Source organism: Neolamprologus brichardi, chromosome 16, assembly GCF_056152115.1.
Source record: "Neolamprologus brichardi isolate AB-2024 chromosome 16, ASM5615211v1, whole genome shotgun sequence".
In the NCBI taxonomy this organism is placed as follows: domain Eukaryota; kingdom Metazoa; phylum Chordata; class Actinopteri; order Cichliformes; family Cichlidae; genus Neolamprologus; species Neolamprologus brichardi.
In genome coordinates this window covers 32,513,944-32,532,638 of record NC_142119.1, presented here as the reverse complement: position 1 = coordinate 32,532,638, position 18,695 = coordinate 32,513,944, and the positions used below count along the sequence as shown (strand labels likewise).

At 39.3% G+C, this 18,695-nt stretch overlaps 2 protein-coding genes across 2 annotated transcripts; one reads left to right on the top strand and one right to left on the bottom strand.

Annotated features, from left to right (window-relative positions):
* The first annotated feature begins 349 nt into the window (after positions 1–349).
* pdcl3 (phosducin-like 3) lies at positions 350–5,496 on the top strand. The gene is made up of 6 exons (XM_006799139.2): positions 350–370; positions 1,337–1,454; positions 1,602–1,692; positions 2,026–2,169; positions 3,738–3,946; positions 4,332–5,496. The coding sequence occupies exons 1-6, from the start codon at positions 365–367 to the stop codon at positions 4,475–4,477; spliced, it is 714 nt and encodes a 237-aa protein (XP_006799202.1). The 5' UTR covers positions 350–364; the 3' UTR covers positions 4,478–5,496.
* On the bottom strand, positions 5,398–10,538 carry nms (neuromedin S). The gene is made up of 7 exons (XM_006799138.3): positions 10,298–10,538; positions 8,643–8,689; positions 8,194–8,250; positions 7,219–7,245; positions 7,073–7,126; positions 6,564–6,638; positions 5,398–5,842 (listed from the first exon to the last, which is right to left on the bottom strand). Exons 1-7 carry the CDS (start codon positions 10,536–10,538, stop codon positions 5,810–5,812), a joined length of 534 nt encoding a protein of 177 aa, XP_006799201.2. The 3' UTR covers positions 5,398–5,809.
* Positions 10,539–18,695: the final 8,157 nt, after the last annotated feature.

The window sequence follows — 18,695 nt, the reverse complement described above, 5'->3', positions numbered from 1 at the left end:
CGCTCTCAGCAGCCACAAATGGAATGCTCCGCTCTCATTCCTTATATGGGCATATTGCGCCTCAACAGGAACTTGGTGTCTCTGTTATTATTGTCCTCCCCGTGAAGCGTTTTTTTTCCTAGTCCTTCTAAAATCAGGAATTTTTGTTTTTATACCACAGTAAAAAAAAAATAAGTTCAGTAAATGTTTGAGACATTATATAGATAGTTACAGGGGGTTATTTTAATGCTGGGTATTTTTTGTGCGCATGTGAAACAGTCACAGGTTTTTGTTTTCCGTCGGAATCGATTTGGCTGCGCTCCTTCTATTTCCGCGTCTGGGAGGGGAACAGTGGTGTGATTTCAGAGAACTCTTATCAGTCAAAATGCAGGTTGGTAAACCTTCTTTAGTTTGTTAAAAGTCGCAGCGTACCGGCTGTGAATAAGAATATTTAACGTCATTTAAAGCCGTGTAACGTGACGACGTAATTTTCTAGATATTTAGCCAGCAGTGTCTCTGAGCACTCAATAGCTTTACACTTAGCTAGCAAGCTAGCCCTATAACACTTCAAACCAGTTAAAAGGTCTCGGAATAGTCTGGGACCAGAGTTGAAACGATTACTGTCAAACTAAAAAATAAACGTTGGCACACGAAGACTTTTATATGGTAGCAGATTTGCTAAAATATTTTGTGGAAACGATAAAAAATGTAAAAACTTTTAAACACTGATAAATCCAGTTACCTGTAGTCTTTTAAAAAATGTTTATAGTTTGTTTGAGTTTAATAAGTGTTTATTAAAAGGGTAAATAACAAATAATGTTTTGATGTTAACTTTTTAACGACCTGGAGCGAAGCGAGTTCAACATACCCAGGGCTGTGTTTCCATTATCTGGATTCACTCATTCTAACATTGGCTATCAAGATAAGCAGTCACCCAAAGCTGGGTATCAGCTTGCTAAGTTAATCTACAGTTTTCCTTGTTTGTTCACATCAAATGGGTTCTGTTGACCAATCTAGTAGGGCCGTTTCACGGATCATGAGGCTTTTCTTCCGCAGAAAATGATCCCAATGAGTGCCGCTAAAATATGATCTGCAAACAAATCCACTCAGTTTGTGATAAAATAGGAGTATAGCAGAGCTCTTATACATTCACTTTAAGCAACCATAAAACACATCCAGACCCATAGAGTGCACATGCCTTATCTTAGTCCATAGCACTATCTTAGCTTATTTGTTAGATCAAGTTAACTCGTGGAAGTAATTTGTTTGCACAAAGACTGACCTTGGAAATGTCATGTTGTTTTTTCACATCGCATGGAAACCCAGATTAAAAGAAACCCTTTTCTTTTCTCTTTAGGACCCAAATGAAGATACAGAGTGGAATGATATTCTGAGAAAGAAAGGAATTCTTCCTCCCAAGGAGACACCTAAGGAGGATGAAGAGGAGGAGCTGGCCCTCCAACAGCAGTCTGTTGGTAAGAGAGATCAGTCATTCTTTGTAGCTTAAACTGCAAAAGGCAAATTTTTACCCAACGTAACATAGTTTGCAAATACCAGTTAAATGCACATGAAATATTCAGATGTATTATTTGATATGTTAATGTTTTTTTTTCTCTGATCAGTTAAAACATATGAGGACATGACGTTGGAAGAGCTAGAGGAAAATGAAGATGAGTTCAGTGAGGAAGATGAAGCAGCCATTGAGATGTATAGGTAAACAATACAACAACTGGAGCACAACTCAAGTAGAGTGGAACAAGAATAAATAATTTCAGCTTTATGCTGGTGGTTAGTTGCCTGCTTGTTTACACCTTCTGCTTGCACCCATTAGACCTCTTGATCTGTTTTTTTTTTTTTTTTTGGTGAGGTACTGTTAAATTATCTTGGGAAAAGCTGATTTTAACTATAATATACTCAGTATTTTCTGTTGGTCATGAAAAAGAAAACATTTTGCTAGAGAAGAAAATCTCTGTCTTAAACTTTTCTTGTGGATTGATAGTCATGTGAGTTTGTCGGGGTACTGATGTAGGCTGCGTCTCCTTGCAGACAGAAGCGTCTTGCAGAATGGAAAGCAACCCAGATGAAGAATGTGTTCGGTGAGGTGGCAGAAATCTCTGGACAGGACTACGTCAAAGAGGTCAACAAGGCTGGAGATGGCATCTGGGTGGTGCTGCACCTCTACAAGCAGGGGTAGGTCATCCAGTAAGCATGAATGAGGAAAATATTAAGTGAAGTTTTTCATTTCGTGTTTATAAGGGTATATTTACCATTAATCTCAGTTATTTTACATGTTTTTTCTTTGAATAGACTTAGCACTTCCAGGTTGCTGTTATCATTAAAATGTTTTAATTGAACAGTCGGATTATGTTTATTCAGTTTTAGGGCTGTTCGATATAACGATATATATCGGACGACGATATAAAAACGTCTATCGTTTCATTTTACGCTATCGTTTGTTTCGTGGTGTAAAATAAACTGTTTACGGCAATATTTTTTCATGGTTTGATGGTCACTGTAGTGGCTACATTAATTTCTTAAACTTCTCTCTTTCTCTTATATTTAATATAACCACACTACGGACGGACAAGCGCCTGTTTTTATGCGTTGTCGTTAGCAACAACGACAACATCATCGCGTGTCCGCTTGTTTATGTTCCACATAAACCTTTCACAATAAAGCTCAAGATCCTGTTGAGACTTTTCAAAATAAACTGAATCACGTGAAAGAGCAGATTATTTACAGATGAGAAGTAAAAAAGAGCCGCCAGGTGCTAAAAAATAAACCTTAGACTCAAACGTTAGAACAGGCTTTTCCCCGCAGCACGCCGTGTAATAAATACTCACAAAGAAAACGGCGGCCGTTACAACTTATGTCTAAAAATGTATCGTTTCATGCATCGGTTAAAACACTCGACTCCAGCTACATGAAGCGCAGCTGGAAACACTTCCCGCAAGACGAGCTGCTCGAGATTCACAGAATTTACAGAAAATGTTACATTTTTGTGATTTATATCGTTATCGGGACGATAGAATTCTTATATCGGGATATGAGATTTTGGTCATATCGCACAGCCCTATTCAGTTTTATATATTGCAGCAATTAAAATGCTATTGAACAAAATCTCAAACAAATCTACTTTCAAAGTTAGAGAGAATTTATTTTTGGTGATGTGAAAAGCTGTTCTAAGTCCAGAACACTTCATGGTTGGAGGTGATCCTGGTAATTTGAGCAGGTAAACTGCAAACCGTTGCTGTTTAAAATACAGTGTCTTGTAATTCTTAAAATTAAATGCTTTGATTTGTTAAATTACCTCAAATTTATTTGATAATGTGTTATTTCCATTCTTTATATGCTTCTGCTTAGATATGAGTATTTTTTTTTATTTTCTTCATGCACTTGGTTGCTGTTTGAATATCTGTTTTTGTGTTTTGTAGTTTGGATAAAATAAGAAGGGATCAGTTAGCCAATGGCAATCTGGAGATTTTGTAATTAACTAACTGGCCAAAAAATTAATGCCATTGGGCCATCATTGTGGCTCACGTCCCCAGTACTGTGCCTGAATGTGATTCGTATTGGTATAACCATTCAGTACTGCTGATCTGATGCCGTCTATTTCATATTCCACTATTTCATATTGGGGCAGGAAACAATTACTGACATTAACATTAACTGACATTTAAAAATGAGCAACTGTTGTCACAAAGTTTACCACCAACAGGTCAGTCTGATGTTTTCTCTCCATTCATCTCCCTTACCAGCATCCCTCTGTGCACCCTCATCAACCAGCACCTGAGCGCATTAGCCAGGAAGTTCCCTCAGACCAAGTTCCTCAAGTCCATCTCCACCACCTGCATCCCCAACTACCCCGACCGCAACCTGCCCACCATCTTTGTTTACTTCGAGGGCGAGATGAAGGCCCAGTTCATCGGTCCTCTGGTCTTTGGGGGCATGAACCTGAAAGTTGAAGGTAAGAGGCGACTTGCTGACAAAACCGAACATTTTTTAAGCACAAAACTAACTAACTGACTGTAGGCCTGACAGACCTATCTCTGAGTGGATACAATGATCGTTTTGTGTTGTTTTAAACTGGAAAATATCAGGAAGGCATGTTTTCATTTTTCAGCAGTTGCACATTTAGTCAGGTTGTTTGGTTTTAATGATAGGTACTGTTAGAATTCTATTAAGTCACTAAAGCTCGTTTGAGAGGTATGAATTTATTTTCAGTACATCTCAGTGTATCGCATGTAATTTTGGAAGCTGCAGTTTGTCAATCTGTTGAGCGATATCGCATCGGCTATACATCATGTTATGCGATTGAAGTGTCTATAATTCATGTTGTGTGTGCCAATCAGAGCTGGAGTGGAGGTTATCAGAAACTGGAGCCGTGAAGACAGACCTGGAGGAAAACCCCAAGAAACAAATCGAAGACAAGTTAATGTCATCGATAAGAAGTTCACTTCCTACACGAAAAGACAGTGACTCAGAGGATGAGGATTAAAAAAAGTAAACACCTGTAACCTCAAACCACAAAAGCCATGTGACAGCTACATGGAAAACACTCCGAAGACCTTAAAACCGAGCAGAGGGGGCGGCTTCTCCTTTGTCAGCATGTGCGTTGTGTGTTGTAACCATGTAGGTGGCGCTCTTATACTGGATCGTCCTGTATTTGGACAGGCCACTGGGCTGCTGGAAAGTGTCAAACCTACATTATGATCATCCTACAGTACATTTCAGCAGGGGAAACAACTGTTTTGTAATTTGAATAAACATTGAACTGTATCAACTAGGGCTGCTTGATTATGGCAAAAATGATAATCACGATTATTTTCACTGAAATTGAGATCTCGATTATTTGACGATATTTATTTAACAATAACAATGTGTTGAATAATGGCTTTAAAGATTGTCAAAAATAATATAAAATAGTGTGCAAATACTGATAACAGTGCAAATGTTTGCAATATAAAAAGTAAATGAAAAATGTAAACATCTATGTTTAGTGAACTTTGCAGTGTTGCTCTGTGGTGCAGCTACGACACTGTAGCAAAGTTTACACACCGTGTCTACTTGATCCACGTCTGACTCCGCGAACCCATAATGTTTCCACACCACTGAAGTTTTTTTTACCTCTTTTCAACCAACAGCAGTCACTCTCCTCTCCAAATAACTTCTGCTTAGCTTTCCGAGCTTCCCTCGGGTCCTCTTAATTGTTGTGACACGTGTTCGAAATGCAGAGAGGTGCGCTCGATTTGCCACACGGATCAGCGCGAGAGTAAAGCACGAGGGAGGGGCTAATAATCGGCTCAGTCATTTTTAATGATCGTTGAAAGCCCAGATTGTAATCGAGATTAAAATTCGATTAATCGAGCAGCCCTAGTATCAACTACGTCTTCACAAAAGCATCACAGACGAGTTTTAACTTTTTTTAATACCGTTTCATGATAATTATGTCACAAAATGTACATGTACATTTAATTCTGGTCAATTAAATGTGAGTTCACCTCTTTGCCACAGCGATCAGTGACAGTTTTGTGTTTTGTTTTAGATACTCATGTCTTGTGTAACAATCTGCCAAATTTGCTTGGTGACAGTTCCCGTCCGATGACACCAATTTTTTATTTATTTTTTTTGCATTTGCAAGCAACAAGACACACGGCAGCTTTAGCAACACACTTCAGTTTTTTTTCCAGCTATACAATCAAATTGTTTCTGTTAACAAAAAAGTTACAGATGCTGTTGCGTGGTCCATCAGTTGATTTTGAGTGTGATGTCCGCAGGTGGATCTGCCAGCTGCTCTTCTTCTGATAGGTGTGTGTTTGTTTGTTTTCTTTTACAACATCCCCTCTGGCAGACCTCGAATCTTCTGTTTAATTAGCAGGAGATGAAGAGAAAGAGTTAGTCGCTACATTGAACCTGAGTAGTAATGCAATTAAAAGTGATACATGCTGGCTAATTCTTAATCACTGGTTCACTACTTCTTCACTACCTGAAAAGGTTAAGTCTTTATAGGCAGAAGAGAAATGAGTGGAAAGTATGGGGTGTGTTTGTGTTTTCGAGAATGTCTGCTGTGCGTGCAGAGAAGAGATGAAAATGTTTCTGCTGTTTTTAGTCTTAATGGAAAAAATGCACATTTTCACTGTAGCGCCATAGTTTTAGCATTTATTATATCTCTTAAGTGTATGGAGTCAATTTTAGAGATGCTAAAGGACAGTTTGGGCAACTTTTTCATGTGTGCTGTGCCAAAAACGTTTGTTTCCCCAATTTTTAATCTAGTTTCTTAACTGTATTGTTTTGCCTACGTAGACATTTTTTTAGTGAGATGAAATGAATTATGGGAGCAATAAACGGTTCCTGCTTGAGCAGCTCAAAACCTCTTCAGCTTGCAAACACTGATTATTGTGAATGGCTCACCAGCCAAAAACTGTTTACTACCTCCAATTGTTAAGTAGGAAGCTTTAAAAGTCCCTAAGCTTGAGAGATGACCTCAGTTGTCTGCAGTTTTTCTATCCACTTCATTCATAACCCTGCTCTGAAATCTTCAAGTAAAAAAAATCAGTTAAAAGCATTCAGATCTGTGTTCTCACCAAAAGTACCACCTTCTTCTTTCTCCTCTGGGAAAGCTTTGGTGAAAGTCGCATGAGAGGGTGAACTGAATGAGACTGGAGGAAGAAAGAGAGAGAGCTTCATGAGGATCTGCTGAGTAGGCCAAAAGACCAGAATTTGCTCCAGATTTTAGTATTTAAAGTCGCATTTGCCACCTGCTGTCATGCTGTATCAGCTCTGCGAGGGAGCCGACAGCATCCAAATGGCCAGCTCTGAAACTGAAACTTACTTAGGTTTGTTTGCCGTTTTCGGGGGTGAAAAAAGAGTCTTTAGATTCGTTGTTCACTTCAACAGGTTTTGAATAAAAATTCATAATCAACCTGAAAGCCTCAAAGCAGATGTTTTGTGTTCTCCTTTTCCACCCATGCTGCCAATTGAAATGACCAAAAGCAGTTTAAGCACTGCATTAAATTAAAGCAATAACTCTCAAAAATGACAAATTAAAGGAAACATCAGACACTAAGTTTGATTGGTTTGCTCATTTGCTCACCTCTTTTTGTACAGCTCCAACAGAGTTGCGTGCTTTGGAGTAATGAAACAGGAACTAGGGGGGAAGGAGCAGAATCAGTGAGCTGGTGCTGAACAAACAGCAGAAATGATGGAAAAGTGTAAAGACAACTAGGGAAGAAAACCTACTCTTTTGAAGACATTCTGAACCTGCTCCTGTGGGGGAAGGAAAACAATTAGGCATTAATAACAGAATTAAAGTTCTCACACTCTATCCTGCCTCCATTGACTCTTGAATACAGTAAACAGGCAAAACAGCAACAATTCAGCAAAACGCAAGAGAGCACACAATGATTCCAGCTCTGTTACTTCCTCTGGCTGTCATGTTGTCTTCCTGTTGACTCGGTGGCTCACCTGCCCACTCCATAACTTCAAAAAGAGATAAACTTGGGTAGCAACCCAGACACAGTCATGGTTATCCTGCTAACCAGCTTTTAGACGGTTAGCAGGATAACTGTCTAAAACCGTCTTCTTTTAGACACACTTTCTTTTCCTTTCGTCATTTCTCCTCTTTGTACTTCTGCCTCTGCTGTGATTTAATGTTTTTTTTTATTTAAAGGACGTGCATTTGACACAGCTCGCTGAAGAGAACTGAAATTTGACATGTGAACATCTATTGAACTGGACTTTTATTTTTTAAGGATTAGTTTGTCAGCTGTGGTTTGAAGGTTTTTCACAAGTCAAGCGTTAAAAGCAGTTTTTAAAGTCATATAGTTTGTGATCATACGTCAAAAACCGCTTTAAAGTGTTAGCATGAGGCCTATAGCAGTGGTCCCCAACCTTTTTTGCGCCACGGACCGGTTTATGCCCGACAATATTTTCGCGGACCGGCCTTTATGGTGTCGCGGATAAATACAACAAAATAAAACTAGTACCGGTACCGAAAAAAAGAAGATTTATTCATAACACACGTGAAAAGACCCAGGAAAACCGAGTAAACGATAAAAACCTTGAAAACCATACATTTCACACCTGAGCCTCAACTCTCGCGGCCCGGTACCAGTCCGAGGCCCGGGGGTTGGGGACCGCTGAGCTATAGCATAGAATAGAATAGAATTAGAATAGAATAGAAACCTTTAAAGTAGCTTTAAAATGTTTGCCTACCTCATTCTGGTCTCTCCGCAAGACACCACTCAAATCATCACTTCTGATCCCTCGCACCTGCAGACAAACAGTACACTTATTTACAGCTCGAAAGCTGGCAGTGAATGCAACATAATACCTTTGACCAGTGATTTTTCTATTCTTACTTCTTATTTTCCCACAAAACACAACATCAACACTGTTTGGAAGTAAAATAGAACATTTGTACTCAAACTTCTAAGTGTCTGTATACAGAGTTGCTCAAAGCACTGAATGTGTGGCTGAGTGCAGATGACACTGTTCATCAAACTGGCAATAAGTAGTGCTAATTACACAAGAAATGTAGACCAGAATGAGTGGATCATCCACTAAGTTAGGAGGAAAATAACAACAGCAAAAACAAAAATTGTAGAGACTTTGAAAAATGCCTCAGTGATGGAGGGATGATTGTAAATGAAGAGTCTCACTACCTTTTGTAACACTATGCCGTCTTCCCACTGATCAAGAGGACTGGCATCTGGATAAAGATACACATAATGTTAATACTTATTGATGTTTTTATAGTAGGGCAGCATAATTCAATAAATGTAACATTGTGATTGGACTGATACCACGACGTCATGCATATGTAGTCCAAAATAATAATTTGGAAGTCCTTTATCATCATTTATTGTATTTTTATGTTCAAATTTCATATTATTATTAAGTCTCTAATATCAGGAGGCTGCCGGTGTATGTTTGATGCAATACTACATATGACTGTGAGGCTCGGGCTGCTCATGAGTGACTGTTATCGAACGACATGCTGAAAACGTTCAAGCTTTCCTCAATAAGCGTCTTTAAGCTGTCAAAGAAACATTTCAGAATAATAACATACAGGTTGGAGATAGTGTTATGAATTTCAGAGATCTCATTGAGAAACCTATTTGGAACGACATCCACTGGTTCTGTGTCATTTCATTTACAATTTTCTCCATGTTCACACGTTGCTGTGATAGATGTGTTTACGTCACTGTCACTGCGCGTTTCAGAGTTAAAACAGAGCACAACAGTTTAATACGAGGTCAGGTAAATGCTTTCCATCCAGGCATCACACTCATAAATCATAAATAAATCATTTTAATAGGGGATCGGTACTTGTAATAGAGTACATTTTACATTGATATAATTCTACTGGTACTAAATTTTAATAATAAATGCATTTCTTTTCTCTTACAATGAGTCATTTATAAAAGATTTCCCCAGTCTGAGCAGAGCACCCAGACTGGAGTAAGACTGTACATATTGTACCAGTTTTTACACTTGCACACATTTTTTTTTTTAAAAGTGGGATGACCTTGAGCTAACATCACCTATAGGGGCATTTATGAAGAATTATTATTAATCAGAATCATACATTATGCCTATCACATCTTGGTGTATCACCAGTCACCATTCATTACATCACAATCCATTCACTACATACCAATTTTATACTTTTGTTTAAAATATCCAGTGAAGAAGTCTTATTAATTAAAAAGACTGCGCAAGATACTGCATCTTTGAGTACAAAGCACATCAACCTATATTTATTAGCTCATTATGGATCTGTACAGCACTGATAAATCATTCAGTGACAATGAATGATTGAGTTAGAACTTATTAACCATTTCAATGTTGGCTACGTTGTGTTACATTGTGGTGTTAGTCCCTCTTTAATTGCCTCTCAATCCACCTATGCATTGCTTTTTTTTTTAAAAACATATACTGAGAGTTTAAGTGCAAGCTGAAATAGTCCTACAACTATGACTCAGATATTCCTTGTTTCCTGAAACCAGTGATGAAGCCTATTTGTTATATAGTGAGCTGGAATTTTCCACTTCTTGCATCAGGATTAGTATACCATAAATAATTATTTTAAAAAGTTACACTAAATGTACGACTGGCTTCATAACTTACAGGCGCATTCGTAAAGATATAAAACCTTAAAAAATGCACTCAAAATTACACTTTGTTTATAAGTGATCACCACTGAAAACAACTTTTATTTTAGCTGCTGATTAATTTCAGCTGCCAAAAACAACTCATGCACCTTGACGACGGTGCTGGTTTACATGTATCTGACTCAGTATCATGTTTCACCCACCTGTTGTGCTCCAACATCCAAAGCAAATGAATAAACACAGCAGAAAAAGTTGTTGCACAGCTGACAGAGTCATATCTCCACTTTCTTCTTCTTCTTCTTTTTTCTCTCTGTGTTTGAGGAAGGTCTGCTTGACGTGGCTCTGCTCTCCGCTCTCGTCTCCTGACAGCTGTGAGTGTTCTGAATGCATTGCCCTCTGCCCACAGCACTTTAAAAGCACGCAACTTTGCTGGCTGACATGCATCTCCTCAGGTGGCCAATCACAAACACACCAATCTGAGCATCAGCAAACCCGCTTGCGCAAACTCCAACGCACCTTGCACTCCCTCCATCTCTCTCTCTCTCTCTCGCTCCACTCACAGGGCGTAGAGTTGGAAAAATACAGAGCACTTGGAATGTCGAGCTCTGGGAGTATTGGGCTGTTTTGCTGTGTGGACTGACGTCAAGTTGATAACAAAGATATGACTGGAATCTCCTTCAGGAAAAGGAAAGTGGATGGTGAATCTGATTAAGAAAAGCAGCCAATAAACTGCATTAAATGTTAAAAAGATTACCAGCATTTAATGTGAACTCCTGCCGGGAAATCGTTATTGTTCCTTAATGAATGATTACTGTACTCACATATCGCCTAATTAAGATACAGAAACAAATGGACACTCTCAGGTGATTCTGAAGATCTGCAGCTATAAATGAATATGAAGATTCATGCTCTCTTGTTCTGGTCTTGATGTAAATGTTACTGGGATGTGATTGGACGGTGATTAATTTTCGTATGAGGAGATTTGAATGAGCTTGAGTAATATGGTATGTTTGCTTTAGTCAAAAAGTTCTGCTTTAAAACAACCTAAAACGGCATGTTGTTGTTTCTGCTGGGTTATCACATGCTGTAGTACGTTCTTACAGGACACATTATTTCTAAAGGACTCGTGTTAAATCCTGGCAACCCTGGACTTGCAATGTTCCTGTCACTTCAAAGATAATCTGGGAATGTCAGGCAATGAGTCTCTGCTTTGGGAAAACCAAGAATTGAGCTTTAACTCGTTTCAAACCCCTTTAGAAGCCTCAGCAGCTTCTAAAAGTTTCTGAACATCAACTAGGGAAGTCTAATTTTTCAGCTAAATCTTATTCTGAGAAAGTAAGACTGGCCTGGCATCTGTTAGACTGAAAACCCTACGAGAAGCTACAGGGCAAGTTAAAGCTTGCTAAAACTTCCTGAAGTAAGCATTCATAGATAGCTAGATAGACCTGAAGCCTGCATACCTTGTTGTTTTATTTAACAGATTAAGCAGCACACCTTGTGTCAGGTGGTGCTGTGACGTGGACACTGTATGTTATTCATTCAGGGATTAACTGTTCTGACCGAGTAGACTGGAGGCACCGCACTCATATTTCCCCTGACACTGACACCAGGTTTTGTACCAAAACCTACTAATAAAGGTGAATCTGCATTGTTACACCCTGGAAACACTTAATTTTTTTCTTATTCATTGTTTTGGTTTTCCTATTTTTTTTCCAGCGATCAACTCACAGGTGATTAACACCCGATTCTGAACCTCTGCTGTGTTTTTTAACCTCTTTTTATTCGTTGTTTTGGTTTTATGAAGAAAATCTGTCCCACAAGAAGCAGATAATCTGTTATCTGTGATAGACAGACTTTTGTTGTAGACAGGCAGAGAGGAATATATTAAACCAATAAATTACACAAAGGTTACAGACAAAAATGTTTTTGATAATCTATGATTATCTCTCACCCCAACCGGTCGCAGCAGATGGCCCCGCCCCTCCCTGAGCCTGGTTCTGCCGGAGGTTTCTTCCCGTTAAAAGGGAGTTTTTTCTTCCCACTGTCACCAAAGTGCTTGCTCATAGGGGGTCATATGATTGTTGGGTTTTTCTCTGTATGTATTATTGTAGGGTCTACCTTACAATATAAAGCGCCTTGAGGTGACTGTTGTTGTAATTTGGCGCTGTAGAAATACCTTTTGCTTAAAAGTCTTCATAAGAAATCTGCATAAGAAACACTGACACTTTTCAAAGATACAAATGTGCATTCATATTTTGCTGTTTTGCAATATGTTTTTATCTTTCTGTAGCTTTGCTTTTATTCTGTTTTGCATGACTGTGGGTATCAGTGCATCTACATAAACCCTGACTGAAAAGCTTAAACCTTAAACATAATTTAAGTGATTATCAAATGAAAAGTCTACTCAACCTGCTGATTGAGCCTCTTTGTCATGCAGCAAAGAGAAGGGGGAAAAAGCAATAAACTCAAACATTGTTTACTCTTGAATCTTTCAAGTGTGCGTATATGAAGATCTGGTAATCAGGGGTCATCTTGTGTGATTGCCTTGTACAAAAACAAAGGAAATGGGAATGACTGAATCACAGAGAAACAGTTGATGTGTTTCTCATTCTGAAAAATAGACATGCTCCATTCCACGGCACTTACGCAAAAACCAAATGCTTGATTTAAAACATACAGCAATGACGGATCTGATGAGAAATAAATGGTTATTTTTTCCATTTGTACTTTCAGTTTAGGTAACACGTATGTACGTACCAGTTTTACCTTTGCTATTCAAAGGAAACACAAAAAACGATGATACCAAGCTAATGAAGTTTTTGAGTAGCAAACAGTGATTTAGCAATAAGAAAATTTGCAAAAATGATGACTTGTGTAACTTTAATATTGCCTTTTACTACTTTTAAAATAAAATAAGGATACTGGGGTGAGGTGATTGCTCTCTGGTTGGGTACAGCTTTTATCTGTCACACACATCTTTGTGCTAACAGACAGGTGTTTCATTAAGTCTCGCTGAGGTGGCCATACTTTTCACCCTGTCAGAAAATAATGATCATCACATTTTTCAGTAATCTACGTTTGTGGGCTACAGTCAGAAGATAGTTCTTATTTTCTGTTTGGGGTTGGGTGGGTAGTGTTCACCCAATCACTTCTAAGCTTAAGTGCTAAGTATCTAACATTGCAGACTGGAGCAGCCTGGGATTGAACCACCGGTTGATCTGCTCTGCCACCTGAGCTCCAGCCACCCCAAATGAGCCGTAGAAACTGATATATTAGTTAAATCATATCAATTAAAGCAGAGCTGTAGCTATAATGTAGCAGCTTAGGATGCAAAAACATATTTTTCAGTCTATGGTCTCCTGTGCTTCCAGTTCTGATCCTCTCTCTTGTGCTTGTGCTCCATGGCTGGTCTATGGCTGCCCATCTGGCACACCTATCTGGCACACCTGGCTCCAATCACAGTATCACCAATCCTCCACCCTCTCTCAATGGCATCACCGCTTACCAGTTGCTATAGAAACAGCCTCCTCATTTGTTGTTTTAAGTTTTCTGTAATGAATTCCCTCGTGATCTGTGGCGCTCCGACGTTGACTCTGTGCTGCATGTGCCAGTCAGATGCTCTCTTTGTTCAGTCTGCCATATTTTTTTTCTATATAGTTGTGGCCAGGTTCTGACATTACTGGAGTTTTTTTTTTATGTTAAGAAATATTGATTTTTGTCACATAATCTTATCGTCTCCATGTGCAGGCATGATTGCTGCCTAGAAATAGACCACGAGAAGGTTTGGGTTTTCTTTTTATATGATCCTGGGCATCTAATTGCATGATGCAGACAAATAGGAGGCATGTATTTTAATCATTCGGAAAATAAAGTTCAAAATGTTAACCTATAACAGGTGTAATAATTATGCAGCAAGACACGGAAAGGAGAAGAACTTAGCTGGAAGTAAATTAAATTTAAAAAAATGGCAGAAAAGTGAGCACAAGAGGGCAAGAAGGATGTGCTGAAACAAGGCAGAAAGGGCACTAGAAGCGCAGGAGAGGATGATTATTATAAAACTGATGTAGGAGCTAAACTCAAAAGGACAAAAAATGATATCATACCAGAATAACAGAGGAACAGAAACAGAAACAGGAATGTAACAAACATGAAAATTCAAACTTCAAGCATTAGAAATTTCATTGAAATGTGTCAGTGCAGGAAAAGCAGATAGTGTGAAATGGTTCTACTGGTTCTGCTAGAAAAATATTCACTGAAGTCCCAAATATGCAGCTACTTAACTGTCTTCATCACTGGTTGTGTGGTGTACACAGGCCTCGTCCACCACCGGACACCTTCACTTGAAACCCTCAGCTACTGGATTCTTCTGTGTTTCAGGAAACCCTTTAAACTCAGTGCTTGTGGTCATATTGATTAAAGAAACTCGATGAGTTTGGTATCTTTTTCTATTTATCTGTTGCCAGTTTTAATTAGAATAGATTGTGTCCGAAAAAAAAAAAAAAAATCAGTTTCCATGTTACGGGGGGTTGAGTTGTTTTTCCAAGTGTGGACATGCTTGTCAGCGACACCGGACCCATTAAAATAAATGAATTCACGTTGCAGCATGAGGTCACTACAAATACGGATTGCTTCTTCCAGGAAGTCAAAATTAAAAATTTCACAGGATCTCTAAAGCTGCATCACTGCTTCCTTGTAAACAAATGAAACTTCAGTTGACTGGAGCCTCAAAAGCATGTTTTTCCTCATAAACTATTCGGTTATGTGAGAATATTGAAACTATCCTGTTTCTTCCACCCATCCATCCCCAGCAGCCTGCTGTCACTCCGTGTTCAGCCTTTGTTGTAACTGATCATCGGTGGAATAAGGTGAAACCAATTCAAGAATATGAATCTCACTAAATATGTTCTTATGTGTGAATCTTGCAGTAAAGAGGGGGCCTCCAGAGTGCTGCTAGCTGCTACCAAGAGCTTCACAGTGTAATACTGACAGCCACTATTTGCAAGATTAGAATATTTGAAACCTGGATCCAATGAATCAGGAGACATTATAGCTCGTCATTTTCTTTCCATCTTTCAAACCTTCAAATCTCCACTACCCTTCTGTAGAAAGCGAACCGTAAGTAACATGATCCACTGAATATTATTAAACAAGTGAGACAGATACTATTCAGCCTCTGAGGAATTCACGTCTGTATCACCACATGATCTGATTTTTCACTCACTGAGGTGCGAATTAAACGCAGCTCTCTATCGTTCCACCCATTAACAAACATCAGAGCTGAATTTTCAGCACTAACACGAAGATTTCTGAACACTACCCGTCGCATACATGACAGAAATATTTGTGTCACACTCTCATGGCAGTATGGCGCATGATGCTTCCCTGAACAAAAATTGCCCATTAGCATCCCAAACACTAGTGATGTAACTCCCCGTGGTCGTGGGTTGACGTTTGTGCCATGACGGTACAGCTGCTGCCTATGGGTGCACACGGCGGTGTGATCCAATGAAGAAGTGTCCTGCAGTCTCGAGGTTCCCAGTATAGCATTTAGGCTGATTGGTTTGTTGCAACAGCTGCTTCACTACTATGAATCTCTTGAGACGCTTTTAGATTGGATAACCCAAGCTTGCTGCCTCTGTTTGTGTGTGTGCGTGTGTGGTTTGATTTGCTGCTACATCGCTACAACCTCCTAAAGGTTATGGGTGCTTGGTTGCGTATGACTGCACAAAGACAGAGCACCCTTGTTGCGTTGTATCACTTGGAGACTAGAAAGAACAAAGCAGAATGGAGAGCAAAGTTTGAACCTCATCCACCCACCAGATGTCCACTGACTTCTGCGCCAGTGTGCTCTGTTTACACCCACTGGCTACTTCGTTAGTTACACTTTGCTACTGCCAGGTTGGACCTCCTTTGGCCTTCAGAACTACCAAAATTCTTTGTGATAAAGATTCAATAAGTTGCTGGAAACATTCGACGGAGATTTTGGTCTTTATTGGCATGATAGCATCACACAGTTGGGCCATATCTAAGGGTCGTGCTGTGTATGTTCAGTGTTGGGAAGGTTACTTTTAAAATGTATTCCATTACAGAATACAGAATACATGCCCCAAAATTTATTCTGTAATGTATTCCGTTACGTTACTCAATGAGAGTAACGTATTCTGAATACTTTGGATTACTTAATATATTATCATGCTGTTTACAACTACATGAATGTACTATTGCTGTGATTTATTACTGTTACTGAAGGTCCGCGGCTCCGAACCGTAGTAAAGGGACCTCTGGCTAATACGGTGGGTTCTGTGTCGGCTCGTAGCCGAAAACTAGCTTTACTTTGTTGTCTGGGTCAACTTTGCTAGCGAGAGACAGAGAGAGGCGTTGAAAGGCTGCTCCAACAGAACTTATTGTTTTTGGAGGAAAACACGAACACGGTGTACAGTCGAGTCTTAATAGCTTACTTACAACTGGGCTCGTCAGACACTCTTCTTGGCTGCAGTGGTTATTATTATATTTACATGCTTCCAGCTCCCGTTTTTAATCGATGACAGCTCGTACTTTTCCTTTTTCTCCCTCCCTCGCTCACAGACACATAACGTGTATGGCAGTCCATTCTCCCTGCAGCACGGACTACACTGCCCATGATGCTACATTCTTTAGAGCTATACCGGTAGCATTCTGCCTATTAGCTTAGCACAACAACAACAAAAAGGCCTCTCTCACCCAGGAAACACGCAGAGAGAGAGCGTTGCCCTGTAACCATGGCAACCGTAACGCTGCCACCTGGAACAACAGAACGTAGCTGTCAAACAAAACCCAAACAGTCCTGACCCGCGACAATATGAAACAGGGAAGTACCGCCGCGTAATCCATTTATTTCAACAAAGTAACTGTATTCTAAATACCACCTTTTTAAACGGTAACTGTAACGGAATACAGTTACTCATATTTTGTATTTTAAATACGTAACGGCGGTACATGTATTCCATTACTCCCCAACACTGGGTATGTTTCACTATTCAAGATAGGACGGATCCATGTGTTCATGTTGTTTATGTCAAAATCCAACCCTACCACCAGAATGTCACAGCAGAAATCTATCAGAACAATCTTATCCAATCATCTACTGTCCAATTTTGTGAACCCATATGAAGTTCATCAGGTTCCTGATGATAGCTGATGTGAGTGGCATCCAGTCTTCTGCTGCTGTAGCCCATATGCATCTGAATCTGGATATAAACCAAATCTTTATTTCAAACATACAAGTAACATATGTTAATAAACATAAATATTCTGCTTATAGGTTCAACATGTTCATTCAGAGCTGCTCTTCTGCATACCATAGTTGTAACAACAGAATACAGAAGAGCATATCCTGAGTTTCAGTTACCTTTCCAGCAGCTTATGGATATTTTCTCTCCTTCTGGCCAACTTAAAAATGGTTATACAATATATATAAGATCCCAGCATAGCAGCATTTTCTGAAATACACGGACCAGCTCATCTGGCACCAACCTTGTTCAGTGTCACTTACATCACTCTTTTTCCCTCATGAAGATCCTCATTTTAAACGTCAGCAGGCCGTCTTGTCACCAAGTCTGGATGCCTAAATGGATTGGATTGGTTGCGTGTGATCAGCTGGTCACAAAAGTGAAACAGAATGGTTGCAAAATTGAGACTGAATTTGCCAACCATTGTTGAGCTTCCCTTCTGCTTTTAGTTATCGATGAAGTGTAATTGCAAAGAAATAAAGATGTAGGCCTAAGAGGCTCCAAAGATCTTTTAAATTGTTTGTCTGCCTTTCAAACCAACCAGAACAACAGGAAGCTCCTCTCCAGAGTCAGCGTTTAACAGAAAAAAAGATTCTTGATATTCCATTGTTTTTTGTTGGGGTGTTTACCACACACTGGCATTAACGAGTGAGTCCACATCACACTGTTGTTAAGGCCCATCAATGCTCTTCTCCTTATTAACCCCATAACTCAGCTTGCCCCGCCAGCAGGCATTACCTTTAAAATGACCCACAGTGTCGTATCTCACATGGTCGATGCAGCGCAAGTGCTCCTCGGGGAACCTGAAAACACATACACTTTAAAGGGCATTGCTCAACACTTTTTCGTGACCTGTGATCAAATTATACATATATATATATTTTGCTCGAGGATGTGCACAGTAACATGATTTGATGCTTTAGAAAGGAGACAAAAGTTGCTATTATTTCTATTATTCTTTGGATTTTAAGAGACTTCTTATCACAGGTAAAAACATCATGAAGCTGGAAATGTTTGATGACACCTCGAGGGACATGGCAGAGCTACAGTAATTTTCTAAAAGTTATAAAATCCAAAATACTGAAAATATTTTTTTTCTTTGGCTAGCGGCATAAACTGGGACTCACAGTGTTGACTTTGACCTACTTGTCACTGTTAAATGGAGCTGTCATCAGAATCTTTAGGTTTTAGTTTGTAAACTCTGTGGTTGAATACAGAAAACAAGAAAAAAGGAATTTAATAAACCGTAACCTCTACCATGGTTCTGGTCCTCTGTTATGCTCACATGGTTTGGCTCTACTTGTCCCCTTAAAAGGAGGGTAATTGCGTTTAT